The sequence below is a fragment of the Ochotona princeps genome, chromosome 10 (genome assembly GCF_030435755.1).
Source record: "Ochotona princeps isolate mOchPri1 chromosome 10, mOchPri1.hap1, whole genome shotgun sequence".
In the NCBI taxonomy this organism is placed as follows: Eukaryota; Metazoa; Chordata; class Mammalia; order Lagomorpha; family Ochotonidae; genus Ochotona; species Ochotona princeps.
In genome coordinates this window covers 44,133,114-44,151,458 of record NC_080841.1, presented here as the reverse complement: position 1 = coordinate 44,151,458, position 18,345 = coordinate 44,133,114, and the positions used below count along the sequence as shown (strand labels likewise).

The window sequence follows — 18,345 nt, the reverse complement described above, 5'->3', positions numbered from 1 at the left end:
ATCAGGAGTACTGTTGGGAGTTGAAGTTGGCAGTCCCATATGGGATGCAGGCATCCCAGGCAGTGTTATAGCTCTCAGGCCAAATGTCTGTCCTAACTGGTTTATTCTTTGAAGACAATCCTGTTAATATGAACAAGGTCAGTTCCTAATCTCCCACCCCACCCCCAAGTTTTCTGTGTTTCATACAGGTAGCTCTGTGTTACAGTTAACAGAAATTCATAGGGAGAGACTTTAACATTTTATTTTCAGGTTTGCGGGTTACAATCTACTGGATTTGAGTACAGGTTCTACATACTGTTTAGAAACAGCTTTTACTATTAAGGAATGCTCTTTTCCCATTGTCTAATTTTTACCTGATAGAAGAGCAAAGGCTGTGTCCTCTAAAATAGGTCATTTTAGTTCTAGTTAATTAGTTTACAAAATATTATACAACACCTAGACAGTTGACGAGAGAGTGGTTACTTACCAATTCTGGGACTTTAGTCCTATTGACCTCAGAGAGTGTCTTGTGTTTGTCAACTATTATGAAGATGCGTGAATTCTGTCATCATGTTCTTTCCTTTATTTGTGTCTTTTACAAAATGCTGTACATATTGTTACGTTATTTTTTTCTCTGAAGGTTTTTACTGATATGTTGTGAAGAATATGTGAGATCTTTGGGAAAGTTCCTCATGAGTCTGTCATCAATACATATTGAACTTTAGAGAGACAGGATTTAGCATAGTTAAATCCTTATCAGCCAGCCCTTATTTTCTTTTTTTTTTTTTAATCTATTTTATTGTATTGTTGTTGACAATCTTTACATAGTTAATTACAGTTAAAGAAAAAAAAAGGTTCAGGGGGATAGGGAAGTGGGTAATACTATTATGTCCATATTGTTTCCATCATGTATCTTAGGTAAAGGGGGATATTGAGGGAGAAGCCCCACCCGGTTTCCCGCCCACCCCAAGTCCCGGATGTGGGGCATGCTCTGAGATATTTGCTCAAGTGGTGTTAATAGTTCTCTAGTTCTGAATCGCTGCCAGTTTCGCTTGATGAGGTCGTCCACTGATTGATATGGTCCATCATAAAGTCTCCCTTTGCCCCATATTTCGCTGCCAACATGTAGCTGAGATGAATGATTGATCTGTTCTGTCTTCTGTCTTTTCTTGATTAGAGTTCTGAGTCCAGCAGTTCAATTGGGGAGATCTCCAAAGAAACTCTGAGGTATTCCCAGACTAGTTTCTTGTATGTTCTAGCAAGCACAGGGCCCGGCACAGTCCATCACCCCGATCAGCTGGTGGTTTCAATTGCTGGGTTGGTTCTGTTTTCAGTCCCGAGTTGCACTGGAACCAGTGGGTGTTGCAGTCCAGTCTGGTTTGGCCCTTACATCAACCAGTGGGAGCTGAAGCCTAGTCGGGGCGACCCACGATAACCCCCACCAGGCCCACCCCCTACCCTGGTTTGCCAGTATGTGTAGCAGAAGACCAGTCTGTCCCCCATCCCATTTGGCTCTTGTACTTGTCAATGGGTATTAAAGCTTAGTTCTATCTAACCAACTCAACCATCCAGCCCTCACGGGTGTTGTTGAGTGCCTCTCTATCTAGCCATCCCAGCCCCCGTCCTAGTTTTCATGCTCTCCCACAGGAATAGTGACCCAAGAAGGGGGAACCCACTTTTTCCCTCCCAGGTCTCTCTGTCCCGGTTTATGCACTCTTTAGGTGGTTCTGTGATTTGACTTGACAGGATTAGTCCCCAGTGCCAGCTTCTGCCAGCTGATGCTGCGGCCAAGCCCATACATCCCTCACCCACTCTAATTTATGCTTGCACCCACAGGAATAATCAGCCCAGCCTGGCTTTTCCCTGATCTAGTCCACATGCAGCGCACAGGTGTTGTAGCCTTGCTTAGTCTGGTCTGTCTCTATCCCAGCCCATGCTCTCCAGTGGGAGTAGCTGTCCGGCGAGGGGACCAGCCCCTTAATCCCCCCGCCAGTTCTGCCCCTCCCTTCCTGGATCTCATGTGTGCTGGTTGGGTGCTGCATTCATATCCAGTACAGGCAACCACGCACTGGCATTCCATAATGTGTACTTGTTTTGTCGCGACCAAACCTGGCTCATCCCATACTCTGTTCTGGTGATCGGATTTGCCAGTGGATGCCATGAACTGATTCAGCCTGGTCTGCTCCTGACCCATGCTGAATGTGTGCCAGTGGGAGACTTTCCATGGCCTATTCTGGACTGTTTCCTGTCATGCTTCTTGCGCTTACCTGCAGGGACTGTGTCCTGCCAGAGGAGTTGCCCAGGCTCCTCCATCAGAACCCCTCCCAATGCCAGATTTTGCGCATGCCAGGGGGTCCTTGAGCCAACCCTACTCAGTTTACCTCCTGTCCTAGCAGGAACAGTGGTTTTTCCTGGCTGGCTTTCACCCCATTCTGGTTCTTGTTGTTGAATGTTTCAGCCCGGCCATGGCTCGTCCATACCCACATACAGCTCACACATGGCTCAGTAGGGGAGTGAGACCCAGCCTAGTCAGTCCCACATCTACCCTGGTTCTCCATGACACCACATGGTGTTGGGATCTGAACTGGCCTGGTGCATCCAATCCCAGCCCACACTAGTGCCTCGGGTGACTACAACTGTTTCCTAGATAGAACATAGCCCCCATCCAGCCCTTATTTTCAAGAAGACGAGTTGAAGTTTCACCATATTCTGATTTAACTGAACACTTATTACTCTATACATTATTTTATTTTAGTTGTTATAATAACTTTGTGAGTTATAGCAGTTAGATCCTTTTCTGGTACATAATAATGTTTCTGAAAAAATGTTCTTATAATTTCTCTAATACTGATAAGAAACTTAGACCAGTGAACAATGTTATTTTTAAAGAGGATTTACTGGTCTTGTTTGTTTGTTTGAACAATTGAGTCTTTTGTGTGTAACTAATAAAGAAAAATTATGCTTTCTAGTCAGGCTATAAGACTAATAGTCAAAGTAATAATTATAGCCTTTTTTTTCTTGTGTTTTTCTTTCACCTCTTTTTTTTTTCCCTGAGGGAGCCACAAAGCAGGGAAAGTGAAAACTATGGTTGCTCCCTCCTTAATTTTCAATGCTTCCTTAAAAACCGCATGAAGTAGAGCATCTCTCCCTGCAAGCCCTGCTGAGCAAAGGTTGTGATGTTCTCTTTCTTCCTTCGATGGTACTCTCTGTCTTAATGTTCAGCTACAGCTGAGCCTTCAAATAGAATTATAAAATTTGCCAAAAGTGCTTCTGATGTTTGCGCTCCTAGGATCCATGTCGCAACTCTGTGGGGTACGTGTTTTATGAAAGGGAAGCAAAACCTTAAGCAGCTCTGTGTGACTTGCTATTAATTGCTGGTTTCCCAGTGTGTGCCACTGGTTCTTTTATGTAGAATATATTTGGTCAACTATTTAGATTTACTGAAACTAGTGAAAGCAGAGTAAATAGATCAATAGTATTTATTGAAACATTCACCTAAGACATAACAAATATTGGTTGAATTAATGAATTTGTGAACAAGGGAATTGTTGCATAGTAAGTCCCTTTCTCTTATCGTTGTGGCCACTGGCTATTTGTCATTTCCTGAGGAGGAAAGTTACCAACCTTCTTGGTAGGTAAGACACTGCTTACCCTGTCGTTGAGCTTAAGACTTTATTTTTGATGGTAAATGTCATGTCCTTTTTACACTGTCTAGAATACAAAAGTGATAGAGATACTTTAAAATGCCATTGTGTGAGGGGCAGCCCTCAAAGTGAAAAATATGTGATCGTGACTTGGGACAGGGGACATGTGTAGTAGTCCTCTGTGTTAAAAAGGTAAATTATGAGAATTCGCAAGACAGAGTAATTTAATTCTGTAATCTTTTGGGTGGATAATAGGTTGTGAAAGTTAATCACAGAACCAGAGTTGAGCTAAGACATCAAAATCAGCTGTCCAAATGTCTGCAGGAAATTGCATTCAATAAAAGTGGAGCTACCATTGATTTACATTATTGACCATTTCATTTTCAGAACATTAAAGAAATAATTGGGAGAACCAATATTCTCAGCCCTGTTTTGTCTACTGTGAGAGCTTAGTTAGGCAAGTAAGAATAAAGGGAATCCTGAGAGGCCAGATCAGTACCAGTGCCAAGTACTGTTCTGAATGTTGTTGCGGTAGTAGTAAATAGAATCCTTGTTATTGAGAAGCTTTCATTTTAAGAGTTAACAGTGATCCAAAAACATTGTCGATTAATTGGCATGACCTTACCTTACTATTAGTGTACCTAGTGGCAGCATCACACTAAGGGATGTTGTCATCATCTAGAACCGCTTGTTTCTGAAATCTAAATATTCTAGCACTCTTCATTCCCACCTTGTCATTTAATAATCTTATTGGGAGCCACACTTCCTTTACTGTGTGTATTTTTGCCTAGTCTGTCAATATTTGGCCTCTTTTCCTTTCCCTCCTAGTCACTGTCACATTTTAAAACCATGTGGTATTCCCTTCCATATCCTGGATTCACTTTCACTGCAGCCTCTGTATCTCCATCTACCACATCTTCCATGTCTCTATTAGCAATGCAGGCTGCATTCTCTATTAGACTTAAACCCTAAGTCCTGCTGGACAATCTCAAATATCCAATAAAATTGTTAACACCAGAGACTCATGGTTTCCAGCCTGTGCTGAACATTCAGCCCACCAGTTAAGTCTTAGGATTCTTTATCATTTTTCTCTCCCATTTAACCATTCTACTAATACTTACTCTGAAGTACGTGGCTGTTAGCCTCTAGCACCTCTTTCTCAGGAAGCAATCTTTAATTGTCAATTTTTTGAGTGAAAATATTGAGGATATTATTTTTGAGCTCTCTTAGTTTCTGGCCTCCCACCTGTAAATTTTTCTTTATTTGCAACTATCATGGCATCCCTCTTTTGGCCTCAGAAAAGGGCGTGTCACCTCTTGCCTTTCTCACCCTGAAGCCTTTATTTCTTTACCTGTATCTGTGAGGGTGCTTCAAAAGTTGACAGAAAATTGAGAAGGTACTTATTTTAGTAAAAAAATCTTGTAAATCTAGGTGTTGTTTTTTTTCCTGATACACATTTTCCTTGAACTTTCTGAAGACCCTACATGTGCTCTTTAGCTGATTTCACACTTCTGCTGCTGCTGTCCTTCATTCGTTTTCTTGCTGCTGTCTTCAGTGTCTTTCCCCATGTTGGAAGCCGTGGTGTTGTAATAAACGGACTCTCCTGAGATGGGGCGGAGCAAATCTTGGCATCAAGCATTTTCTCATTTCCATGATGTATAACCTCACTAGTAGTGATTTCAAACAACCAACATCAAGTCACGTGATGATGAGAAGTTCACACGCAGGAGAGGGCTGGCTGCATCCCAAGCCTGCCTCTTCTTTCTGCTCTACAAATACATCCAGCTTCCCCCAGTTCTAAAACAAACCAATCAAAAACATGCAGTTGAAAAATGTTTCTTCTGTGGTCCATACACTCTTTCTCAAACTTCTTTCAGTTTTCCTTTTCCAGTGTTATATCTTGGAATAGTGGTGCACTTATACCTTTTCCTTATTCTGTCTGCTGTTGGAAGCTGTGGGATGGGGTTTGGGATGGTTTTTGAGAAAGTATGTATTTTGAGTTTTGCTGAAATTGGAATGGCAGGGTCAGTCTCAGTAGTCACTGCAAAGAGGTTGATCACTAGTCTAATGGCCTGGTTTGGAGGTGATCTTGCCTTGACAGGAGACTTTGCACACACATCCTAGCCCTTCTTGTCTGTACTTCCCAGGTGGCAGTGCCATCTGTCAGTCAAATGAGTATTTGTGGCGTTGTCCTGATCTCTCACCACCATCACCACATCCCTTTACTAATGCAGTGAATCAACAAAATTTGTGCTCATCTTAATTCTTCCATATTTGTTTTTTAAAATTGTGCCCTTCTGCTGTTGCTATAGGAAAAGATCTCACTTTTTGCTTGGAGTAGTGTAGCAGTCTCAAAATTGCTTCCTTTGTTTAGTTTTTCTTTCTAAAATCTGTCTTCCAGATTACTGCTGAAATATCTGCTCAGAATTTCCCATGTTGTTTACATGTGTAGAATAGTTCATGGGCTTCCTGTAGCAGTGTCAACTCTGACTGTTATCAGAATCAACTATGAAGCTTGTTTAAAAGACCAATTGTAGCTTTGCACAGTGGCAGTATCATAGCCAGTGAGGTTTATCCGAGGTGCGATTACTGCTAATTGAAAACTTTTCCCATTATCCCTCTGTGACGACTTTGAAATACAATCGGCATTGGCAATAATAAAAAAAAAAAAAGACCGATTGTTAGGTCTCAGTATAGGTTTAGTGAATTAGAGTCTGAACAAACTTTTTAGGTGATTATTAGATCATAAAACCTAGTAATTAACAAAGTCCATTCTTAGCATTGTATGTGAAGCCTTTCCCATCTGATCCTTGCCTACAAGTTCCTCCACCCTCATTTTTCTGCTTTTACAGTTGTGATACCACACAACTGAAATTTCCTCAAGGTTGAGCTGTTCCTTTTTTCTGTAATACTTTCTTCCTTCCTTTTATCTCTTGATCTGTTCAATCTCTAGTTATCCTTTAGTTCAAAGACTATTACCTCCTTCATGTAGCTTCCCTGATGACTCAACATTGGTTATGTGCCCCTTTGTATGTAGTATGCTGTAACCAGTGTTAATTAGCTTTGCCATCATAACATGATGTCCTTGAGGACAGAGACTGAGATTGTCTTTGTATTCTTAGTGTCTGGCACAAAGTGGGAGTTTTGTGAATGATAACTAAGTGAATAAATAATGGAAAGAATATGGAGAGAAGCTAGAATATAGTGAATTGGAGTGCAGAGTTCCTAACATTTGAAAAAAAGGTTGATGCTACATGCCGTGGATGTACTCTCTAGAAAGAAAAATGGCTGTAAGATGGAATCTCTGCTGAACAGTTGGAAATATTATGTGATGAAGAAAGGTAAAGTGGCCAAGCAAACTTATTTTAAAATAATATTTAGAGTAATGAAAAAATATGTATATATATACACACACATAAATCATATAAAGGAGAAACACGTTTTTAGTAGAAAGCCGAGCTTCTGAAGGTTAAGGTTGACCTTTGTGTTTTGTGTGTAGAGAGTAAAAGGTTCCTTATTCTTAAATTGACCTGATATTTGATGCAGAAAGTGAATGAAACTTCTCGGCTTTTGTTTTGTTTGTGTCTTCTCTGACAAGGAGTGTAATCTATATATTTGTAAGAAAAATAATAAGAAATTAAAGACTAATTAAAGACTAATATTGAGGTGAAAATTGTATCAAAAACTTTGGCTGTTCTAAGTGAGTTCACATTTCAGGGTCAGATTCTGAGAAGACTTGCTAATATTGGCATCAAGCTGGGAAACTTTGGATGGTTATGATGAATGTGAAAACTTGCAGGAGACTAGTAGAATAAAATGTGAAAATTAAGAATGTAGATTCCATAGATTTTAATGAACTTGGTGTGACCTCCACAAAAGGCTATAGAGGATTGATAGGTGCTCACAGAAGAAAAAGATGAGTGGTAAAAGTTATTTGAGTTGTCTGAGAAAAATTTGTTCCAGATAATCTTGTTTCTGCTTTTGACTGGGATGCTGAATGTACAGATTAGTGGAAGGCTGCAACTATCATATTTCTAGAATTCTGTAGGGTGTTTGGCAGCTTGTCACTGTGTCCTCAGGGCATGAGGAGGATTGGATTATGGTATGCATGTGGTTGTTGAACAGCAGTGAGTTGAGTCAGTACTCCCTGGCAGCCTGGTAAGGAAGTATCTCGTGAGCTGCTGTTTTTGACCCTGCTCGTCAGGCGGAAACCTTACTGGATCTGCATTAACAGCTAAAAAGAATTGCGTGGTCATCCTGCTGCAAAATAGAAGAGAGTTATATGGAACCTATTTGTTAACTTATGGAGTTGCTTTGCATGTGTACTCTTGTCCTCTGACATCTTTCCTTCTCCTATTTTATGAACAGCTACTGGTCTCTCAGATTGTGTATTGGATCTTTTTTGTTTTATCATTATTGCTAGAATGATCCCTTCTGAAGCTAATTTTTCATACATTTTCCTTTCTCTGTTTGAAAGCATACTGTATCTCAGCTTACAAACATGCTGTTAATTTTATTTTATTGAAATTCCCCATTGTCTGTGTGCCTCTCAAGCCACCCTCCATTTCTTTGCATGCTTTGTGGCAGAATTCTTAATAAGACCTGTCCAAACCTGATTGCCTCCAGTGCTCCCTTACTCTGCTGCACTGCAGGAAGGCCATTCTTTCACAAGATTGTCACTAACTTGCATGTTGCTGAAATGGTCTTGTGCCGGTTTTTATCTTAGTAAACCTCTCAGCAATATTTTATTGTTCACACTTCTGCTCCAGGCTTTCTTCACCTGGCTTCTTGGAGTTAACACTCTCTTGATCTCTCCCATCTCACTGCTGTTCTTCTCCGTCTCCTCTCTGGAGTGTTCTTGGCCTTGACTCAGTCATACAAACCCATGCTCAGTCTTAGAACCTTTCTTTTTCCCTCTTTGTATTCATTCTCTAGTGCCCGTTGCTTGCTGTGATAATCATTTACTCACTTTGGCTTTGATATTTTGTATTAGTTATTAGGGGTTATAGAACTGTCCTATCATCTTTAATCCATTTAGTCCTTGGCTTTGAAAATATATCTACATGCTGGTGATTCCCAGACTGACCAGTTCTAGCCTCCTCACTGTAACTCTACTTTTGCATTTCCATCTACTTACTTAATATTTTTTATTTGATTTCTAAAAGACCTGTCAAAGTAGCTAGCTTAACCTTTATTTTCTCATTCAACTTGTTCTTCTGTTGCTCTATCAGTGATGGTAGCATTGTTCAAAAAGACTAAAAACTATATAGTTTTTTTTTTTTTTTGAGGAGGTGGGGTGGGTGGAAGGAAAAACTCCCATTCTTACTGAACAGTTCCAGGGAAATTCTTTCCATGTCTTACTTCAGTTCCTGAGAAGTGGGAATGAGCGACTTTTCTCACTTTTTTTTATAGTCATTTTTGACTTTTGTTTTTATTTCGTATTCACCATCTGATGCATTGTTTTCAATGACTTGGAATACACATTTCCCAGATTCACTCATATGGCCCATCTTTGTGTTCCTTTCTAATTTCTGCTCAAATATTACCTCTTCATGCCTTGTCTACCTGAAGTAGAATTTCTCTTTATGTCTTTATTCCATTTAATTTTTTCATAGCACTTAGTAGTAATATAATATTTGTTCACTGGAATTCATGAGGGTAGCAATTTTAATTTCACTTTATACCTAGTGCCTAAAATAATGGCTGATATTTAGTAAATATTCACTACACATTATTGAATTGAATAGTTTGGTGATGAAATTTCATATGATATAAATCCAGGAAGTGAAGATAATACATTATATTTGGCCTAGTGCTGGTTTGAGTTCCAGCCACTCTGCTTCTAGTCTAGCTTCCTGCTGATACTCCTGGGAAAGCAGCATAGAATGACCCAAGTACTTGGGCCCCTGTCACCCATATGGGGGACCAGATGGAGCTCTGTGTTCTTGGCTTCAACTTAGTCCAGCCATAGCCATTGCAGCCATTTGAGAAGTAAACCGGTGAATGAAAGATCTCCCATGTGCTGATCCACTCCCCCAGTGGTCACAATAGCCAGTGCCAAGTTGATCCAAAGCCAGGAACCAGGAGCTTCTTCTGGGTCTCTTATTTGAATGCAGGGTCCCAAGGCTTTTGGGTCATTCTCTACTGCTTTTCAAGGCTACAAGCAGGGAGCTGGATGAGAAGTGGAGCAGCCAGGACACAAACTGGCGCCCATAAGGGATCCCTAGGCTTGTAAGCAGAGGATTTAGCCAGTGAGCTATTGCGCCGGGCCCAGCTGCTCAATTTCTGATCCAGCTCCCAGCTAATATGCTTGGGAAAGCAACAGAAGATGGTCCGAGACCTTGGGTTCCACACACTCATGTGGGAGACCTAAAAAAACATCTGGCTCCTGATTTCAGCCTGACATAGTCCTGGGCATTGTGACGATTCAGTGAGTGAACCAGTGGACAAAAGATCTCTGTTTATCTATAAAACTGCTCTTCAAATAAAAAGATAAATCTTTATTTTAATTTTTGCTTCCTTTTTTTCTCTATTCTTACTATTATTACTTAGTACAATAGATCTTACTACTATTACTATTTTCTACCTGCCATTTGTGGCAACAGTCACCTAGTGAAGTACTAAATGTGTGAACAAAAAAAAGATTTAATAAAATAAATCTTGAAGAATGAATACTGATTTAAAAACTTATGATTCAAAAATTTGTGATTAGAAATAAACCCTCCAACTTGGCTCATAATTAAAACATGGTAACATTTTTCATGCTTCTGCCTGGTTGAAAAAAAAAAGTGTAGAGAAGGAAAGAATATATAACTAAAGAGGAACATTTGTTGCTATCTTGGAAGCAGGAATCTTTCCATTGCTCTCTACATAAAGCTTTCATTGTATTGTAAAAAAATATATGTTTTTAAAAAAATTTTTTTTATTTTATTGAAAAGTCAGATATACAGAGAGGACGAGAGACAGAGAGGAAGATATTTAATCCAATGATTCACTTCCCAAGCAGCCACAACGGCTAGAGCTGAGCCTATCCAAAGAAAGGAGCCTGGAGCCTCTTCCGGGTCTCCCACATGGGTGCAGGGTCCCAAGACTTTGGGCCGTCCTTGACTGTTTTCTCAGGCCACAAACAGGGAGCTGGATGGGAAGCAGAGCTGCCGGGATTAGAACTGGTGCCCACATGTGATCCCAGTGCATGCAAGGCAAAGATTTTAGCTGCTAGGCTACTGCACCAGGCCCCTAAACGTGTGTTTTTTCTTTTTTAAACATATGTTTCAAAGGCAGAAAGAGAGAGAGAATGAATCATCTTGTATTCACTAGCTTACTCCTCAAATGACTGCAACAACTGGGGCTAGACCCAGCTGATGCCAAGAGCCAGGAATTCTATTTCAATCTCCCACAAGCGTGGCAGGAACCAAAGTACCTGGGTGATCATCTGCTGTCTTTCTGGCATACCAGTAAGAATTTGGGTTAAAAGTGTAGAGGAACTAAGACTCAAGCTGGCATTCCAAAACTGGATTTGGGCATCCCAAGCAGCAGCCTAACCCTATGCATGCATCATAATGTGTGCCCCACAGAATATTCTTTTTAAAACTCAAACAAGGATATAGAAATTGGTGGTAATTAATACATGCATATTTTGTTTTATCATTTTCTCTTTTGCCTTTTTATTTTTGTTAGTATAAAGAGAACAGATACTATATATTTTATAGGCATATTTCGTGGAGATAATCACAGTTCCCTCGCAGCTCTGCTTCCCCACCCCCATATCGCTCCCTCCCTTCCCTCTCTTCAACAGTATTTGCAGGTATGATTTCAATATGTTCATTTGCCACTAATCATAATACTTAACAATTAAAAAGTAAAAACATAAGTCCATTTTTCCACTGGAGGATGAACATAGGCTGTGAAGGACAGTCCTATCCCCAAGTAACCTTTTTATTCCTACACTTTTTGTATGTTCTGTATCAGTTGCCACATATCAAAGAAAATATGATTTTTGACTTTATAAAGGTGGTCTATTTTGCTAATCATAATGGTTTTCATTTGCATCTATTTTGTTGCAAAAGACAGGATTTCATATGTGTATTTTTTTATGGCTGAGAAGGACTCCATACTGTTTATAGACCATATTTGCTTTATCCAGTTATCTGTTGATTAACATCTGGAATAATTTCAGATCTTAGGTATTGTGAATTGAGCTGAAGTAATCATGAGCATATCAATAACTCTCTTGTGTGCTGATTTCATGTCATTTGAGTGAATTCCAAAGTATTTGGGTGGCTGGGTCAGATGATAGACCTATTTATAAATCTCTGAGTAATCTCCATATTATCTTGAGTAGTGATTGTGCTGCTAGTTTACACTCCTACCAACAGTGGGTTAGTGTATTCCCACATATTTGACACCATTTATTATTTTTTTAAAGAATTATTTATTTTTATTGGAACGGCAGGTATACACAGAGAGGAGGAGAGACAGAGAAGAAGATCCTCCATCTGCTGTTTCACTCCCCAAGAGGCTACAGTGGCTGGAGTTGAGCCAATCCGAAGCCAGGATTCAGGAGCCAGGAGCTTCTTCCAGGTCCCCCACGCAGGTGCAGGGTCTGAAGGCTACAAGCAGAAACTGGATGGGAAACGGGACTGCCGGGATTAGAACCGGCACCCATATGGGATCCCGGTGTGTTCAAGCAAAGGACTTTAGCCTTAGGTTATCGTGCCAGGCTCTATTTTTTATTTTCATGTGATAGCCATTCTAACTGAGTTGAGGTTAAATATTGTGGTTTTTATTTGTGTTTTCCTGATGACCAGTCAACCTGAACATTTTTTTATGTATCTGTTGGCCATTTGTAGTTCATCCTTTGAAAACTGCCTGCTCATGTCCTCTTCTTGTTTCTTAAATGGATTTTATTTTCTCAGTTTTTATTTATCACTATGATAGAAGAATAGTAACTTGAGGGTCCCAGTGTAGTAACCTAATGACTAGAGTCTTCACCTTGCATTCACTGGGATACCGTATGGGTACTGATTCATATTCCAGATACTCCACTTCTCATCCAGCTCCCTGCTTTTGTCCTGGGAAAGCAATGGAGGATGGTACAGAGCCTTGGGACCCTGCACCCATGTGGGAGACCCGGAAGAAGCTCCTGGCTCCTGGTTTCAGATCAGATCGGATTGGCTGTAGCCCTTTTGGCTACTTGGGGAATGAGCCAGCATCCGGAGGATCTTTCTCTTTGTCTCTCCTCTCTATAAATCTGACTTTCCAATAAAAATAGATCTTTTAATAAAAGAATAATAATTTGTGCATAGGAGCTTTGAGTTGGAGATTGTTTTTTCTTGGTAGTATGTAGTAGTTGGTATTCCAGGAGAACCAGTTTGATTCTCCTTTTTGGTTAACTGAAAGTATACTTGAAGGTTGTAAATTAGAAGTTGAGAGAGGAAGAGTAGAGAGCTATAATTAAATTGCCTTGTTTACAGGTTTTAAAACTGCCTGTCTCAAAGCTCTGTTCTTAATGCTAGCCATTTTTTTATATGCTCTTGATATGAAAAAAAATTCATGTATTGTTTCATGAATCACATATAGAGACTGGCTACTAATTTTTAAAAACTATTTAGAGAGGAAAGGAGAGACATGGAGTGATATCTTCTATCCCGTTGGCTCATTCCCCAGATGACCACAAGAGCTTGGGCCGACCCAGGTTGAAACCAGGAGATTTTCCAGGTCTCCCAGGTGGGTAGCAGGGGCACACACACTTTACCCACTTCGTTCTATCTTTTCCAGGCTATTAGAAGGAAGCTGGATTGGAAATGGAGCAGCTGGGACACAAACCAACACCCTTATGGGACGCTAGAGCAATAGGTGGCAACTTTACCCACTATGTCACAACACCAGCCCAGTAGCCAGAACTTTCTTAAAATTATTTGTGGTTTCTTTTTGCCATTAATATTTTTGTTTCCTTTTTTTTTGATAGGTGAAAGAATACTTTTTTCAAATGGCTTATGAGCCCAACTCAAACAGACTCTAAATGTTACAGAAGTTTTGAAAGACTGGTGAGTATATAATGTAATAAATATTTTGCTTTCTAGTTACATTTTCTGGCCTAGTTAGCATATGTAATGGAACACAAAACTCATTCAGAATAATGATAAAAAGTACAAAACAGCTCAAAAAAACTAACAAAAATGTGTAAAAATATATTAATAGCAGTTTCTGCTTTAAAGTAATAACAGGATAAATGTTCAAGTAAGGGAAGATTGTTCGCTGTAGTTTTGCTTCTGATAATAAAAAGCTAGAAATAACCTAAATAGTCAACAATAAGAAATTGTATTCATATGGCCTGGCACGATGGCCTAGTGGCTAAAGTCCTTGCCTTGAATGTGCCGGGATGCCATATGGGCGCTGGTTTTAATCCCAGCAGCTCTACTTCCCAGCCAGCTCCCTGTTTGTGGCCTGGGAAAGCAGTTGAGAATGGCCCAAAGCCTTGGGTTCCTGCACCCACATGGGAGACCTGGAGGAAGTTCCTGGCTCCTGGCTTCGGATCGGTGCAGCACCGGACCGGCCGTTGTGCTCACTTGGGGAGTGAATCATCGGACGGAAGATCTTCCTCTCTGTCTCTCCTCCTCTCTGTATATCTGACTTTGCAATAAAGATAAATAAATAAATCTTAAAAAAAAAGAAATTGTATTCATAGTTATAAGAGCTTTGTAAGAGTGATATGTATCTTGCAATAGATGCAGTGGAATGCCATTCAGTTATTAAAAGAATAAGCGAATACAGCATGGTGGATATAATTGACGACAGTTATTATATTCTTGAGAAATGTGAGGAGAGTTAAGTGTTCTTAGGAATGTGAAATAGTGTATTTACTAATTCACTAAATTTTATTAATCCAGAATCTATATAAATGCTTCAGAATGTCATATTGTGCATTGTGAATACACAATTTTTATTTTTCAATATGAAAACAAAGCTCGAAGAAGAATGAGAATGCATATGGAAAAGTTTTTCAAAGTATTAAATGAAACAAAAACTAGAATAGATCACTTTATGTAATATCCTACTAATACAAACATGTATGCATTTTATTTACATTTTTTAAAAGTTTTTTTGAGGGACCAACATTGTGGCACAGTGGATTAAGCTACCTGTTGTGACATTGGCATCCCAATTGGAACACCCAATCAAGTTCCAGCTGTTGCCTCTATTCTAGCTCCCTTTTGGCATGCTAGGGAAAGCAGTGGAATATAGTCCAACTAAATGGGCCCTTGCCACCCACATGGGAGATAGGATTGAGTTTGTTGATTTGAAAAATAGAATGACCATGAGAGAGAGAAAGAAAGAAGTTACACATCCCCATTATTTCCCCCAAATACCTCTAACAGCTGGTCTGAGCTGAGTTAGGCACAAAACAAGGGTCTGGATCTCCACTAGGTTTTCCACGTGGTTGACTGGACTCAGTGCTTGAGCCGTTATTTGCTGCCTTCCTGTGTGTGTGTTGGAAGGAAGCTGAATTGAAGCAAAGGTGGAACTTGATTCCAGGAACTCAAATATGAGGTTCATGTGTGGAAAGATCAAGTAAGCACCAGCACCAAACTTACAGAATGTCAAGTGCTTTGAAAGCAGCTATCAAGATTAATAGCAATTAATCAATAGTAAGAAATGCTGTATTGTGACTGGTATTTTTTTAAAAAAAATTTTTGCTTTATTTTTACAAAGTGAGCAAAGTTCATACATTTCATATATACATATATTTCCCATGATACATATTTATGTGCATAGATCATCCGTTTTCCTTCTCCTCTTCCCATCCTATATCCCTGTTCTATGATTTGTTCCCAAATTATTATAATGCATAACCATTCATTTCACTGTTACAGATTCAAGTTTCTGATATATAAATGTATCATGATATGACAAGTGTAGGAAAAGTGAAGAAATAAGTAATGGAACATTAATTAAAAACAGTGATGGGAATCCTTTTATTATTTGGGAGTAAAGACATACGCTGCATACATCCATTATTGCCCAGTGTAGTTGGTCTTGATGTTTCAGAGAGTGGTATTGTCTGAAAGAAATTAATGTGAATAAAAAGCATGGTGTGTCATGGTTTAATTGAGTTTTTTGGCTGTGATTTTTCTTTTTCAGTGTTGGCTAAATAAGTTTATATCTTAAATGCATGACAGATTTGGTGAAATATGTTAACAAAGTTAAATAAATATGAATGGAAAACAACAGCTGATTTTTTGAAAAGCTTTATGCTAATGAAAGCTCATAAAAACATTATATATTGTAGATGTTATTTCTGTATTTTGGAATAATGAATGATATAAAATTTTAAATAATATATCTTAGTGATGTTGAATAACATTAAAAATGATGATGTTTATTATACTAAAGGGCACCTATTATTTTATCTCTGCCTGTTATTTTTGTCTGATTCTCTTTACATCCTTTTGGTTAATTTTTTTGCCCAGTTTTCTTTTTCTAGCCTCAGCTACCTCATATTGATCATCCTACAGGTCCATCTCCTTGTGACCTTTTGCTAAGCCACCTCGGTCCTTTGAATTCAGATTTTTAAGAAAAAGGGAAAAGCCTGGTTGGCCAGTTCCTCTTTATAATCTATGCTACATTTGTCAGCATGTGTGAAGATACTTCAAAACATTCATGGAAAAATGGAATTAAAAGTATGGCTTCTCTTTCATTCAAAATGGATCTTGAAATGTATGCTTTCTTCACATACACATTTTCACTTATTATTGAGTAAGCTTTTTCCTGTAATTCTAATTTTCTTTGAACTTTTTGAACTGCCCTTGTATGTGGCTGCTCCTGATTTGGCTGTTTCAGTTGATTAGGCACATTGCCTGTATGTTTTGTAGTGGTACTGTCTTTTAGCACATTGTCCTTTTGATAGGGTCTACAGACAGGACTTCCCGCAGAGAGTATGAAATATCGGGCAATGTACATCTTAATTAGTTTAACACTGCTAGGTTACAGACTTCTTTGTAGGTTACTGAATGTCTTAAAATTACTTTTAGCCCTTAGATGAAACTATTTTAAAATTTTGAGGGGATTTTTATTTTTTATGACTTTCTTTTCTGTGTATGTGTATGCTTTTTTTGAATATCTGTGTCCCTTCCCCTGCTACAACCTTCTTTTTGTTTACCTTTTTTCCTTTAATCTTAAAATGCCATGATGTTCTTTATTTAGTTCAAATGTGTAGTAAGTGAGGTAACTCAGTTTTAACTGCTGGAATTTTTTCAATTTTGAATCACTTCATGGGAAATCCTCTCCTTCCACCAAAATAACTGAATCCTGGTTTTGGGGGAAGATGAGTTGATATTTTTGAAAGATCTATCCATCTGTTTTAAAAAAATGTAAGTCGAGAAAATTTTGTAAGTAATTGGCTTATTTTCACTCTGTTTAAGAAAATCAGAATCCAGCATAACTGCCACCACTTACTAGTGTGTTCTATCTAGGTACTGTGATTTACCCAATTGTGGCTATGTTTGGTGCTTCAAACTTGACACTTGTTCTCCTGTGGCAGAAAATACCTAAGTAACACCAAGTAGGTCAGAGTTGTCTCTGAAAAAATTATAGGGTTAAGTATCAATATCCAGTGTCTGTTAGTCAATCTTAAGTTAAAAACAATAAGAACACATAGTTTTCAAAGTAAATTTATGTTTATTTTCCTAACATTTATTTTGTAGCTCGGTCATGAGCACCGACAGTAACTCATTGGCGCGTGAATTTCTGACTGATGTCAACCGGCTTTGCAATGCAGTGGTTCAGAAGGTGGAGGCCAGGGAGGAAGAAGAGGAGACACACATGGCAACCCTTGGACAATACCTCGTCCATGGTCGGGGATTTCTGTTACTTACCAAACTAAATTCCATCATTGACCAGGTAACGTTTTCATATTAATGTTTTTTCATTAGCATATTATAGTTAATTATAGACGTAAATTTGGGATTTCAGAGAAATTGAGTGTTTGAGATTAAGTCTCATCTCTCACATAACTCCAATTTAGAAAGTAGGCCTTTTATGAACATATTCTTTATTAAAAAACTTTTTTAAGTGTTTGAAATTAAGAATTATAGATGGCCTTTCTTTTAAAATGGTTTTATGTAGATTTTGCTTTTTAATTTGAATACTGGTGTTAATTCAGAAATTGAATTTGCACATTCAGCAAACATCAACTGTGGGTTTGAAAGTGTAAATTATGTTTAGGGAACTTGCTGATTCTGGAGTGAAAGCAGAAAATCCTTTTGAGTAAACAAATTATTACTGAGTTCAAGAGCTTGTATGCTTCTAGATTTAATACATTATTGTTTTTACTGAAAGCATGTTCACATTTGACCATGGGATTTCACTTTTCCCTTATGGTATAGTTCTAAAGTTCATTGGAACTGGAACGATGGCTATCTAACGTTCTAGTGTGTATGAGTAAACTGAGATCCAGAAATACTGTGTAATTTACACACAGCGAACTCAAAACTCAAGTGCGATTTATATCTTTATTTAATTATGGCAGAAAATAAAATATTTTATGAAGGAAAATAGCTTGATTTCAGGGGACTAATGAATGTTGCTCCGTTGTATTTCAGTTACTCTGACTTCAAAACATTAAGGTAGCACTAATGTGAATATTTTTAGTACACTGATAGATGAAAGCATTTTACTAACAAATACTGTGTTAAGTAAATATAAAGACAAATAAATAGTGCCT

General features: G+C 38.7%; 1 protein-coding gene and 1 non-coding gene across 5 annotated transcripts in view; both read left to right on the top strand.

Annotated features, from left to right (window-relative positions):
• LYST (lysosomal trafficking regulator) overlaps positions 1-18,345 on the top strand; it is a 185,295-nt gene that overhangs the window by 15,461 nt on the left and 151,489 nt on the right. For all 4 annotated transcript variants that reach the window (XM_058669377.1, XM_058669376.1, XM_004578521.3 and 1 more), the window contains exons 2-3: positions 13,591-13,669; positions 17,327-17,522. In XM_058669377.1, coding sequence (XP_058525360.1) covers positions 17,334-17,522 — 189 coding nt within the window. In that variant the 5' untranslated portion in view covers positions 13,591-13,669; positions 17,327-17,333. The remainder of the gene's footprint in view (positions 1-13,590; positions 13,670-17,326; positions 17,523-18,345) is intronic.
• LOC118759131 (U4 spliceosomal RNA) lies at positions 6,159-6,296 on the top strand. Its single transcript, XR_009246236.1, has one exon. It is a non-coding gene; the product is annotated as a U4 spliceosomal RNA (small nuclear RNA).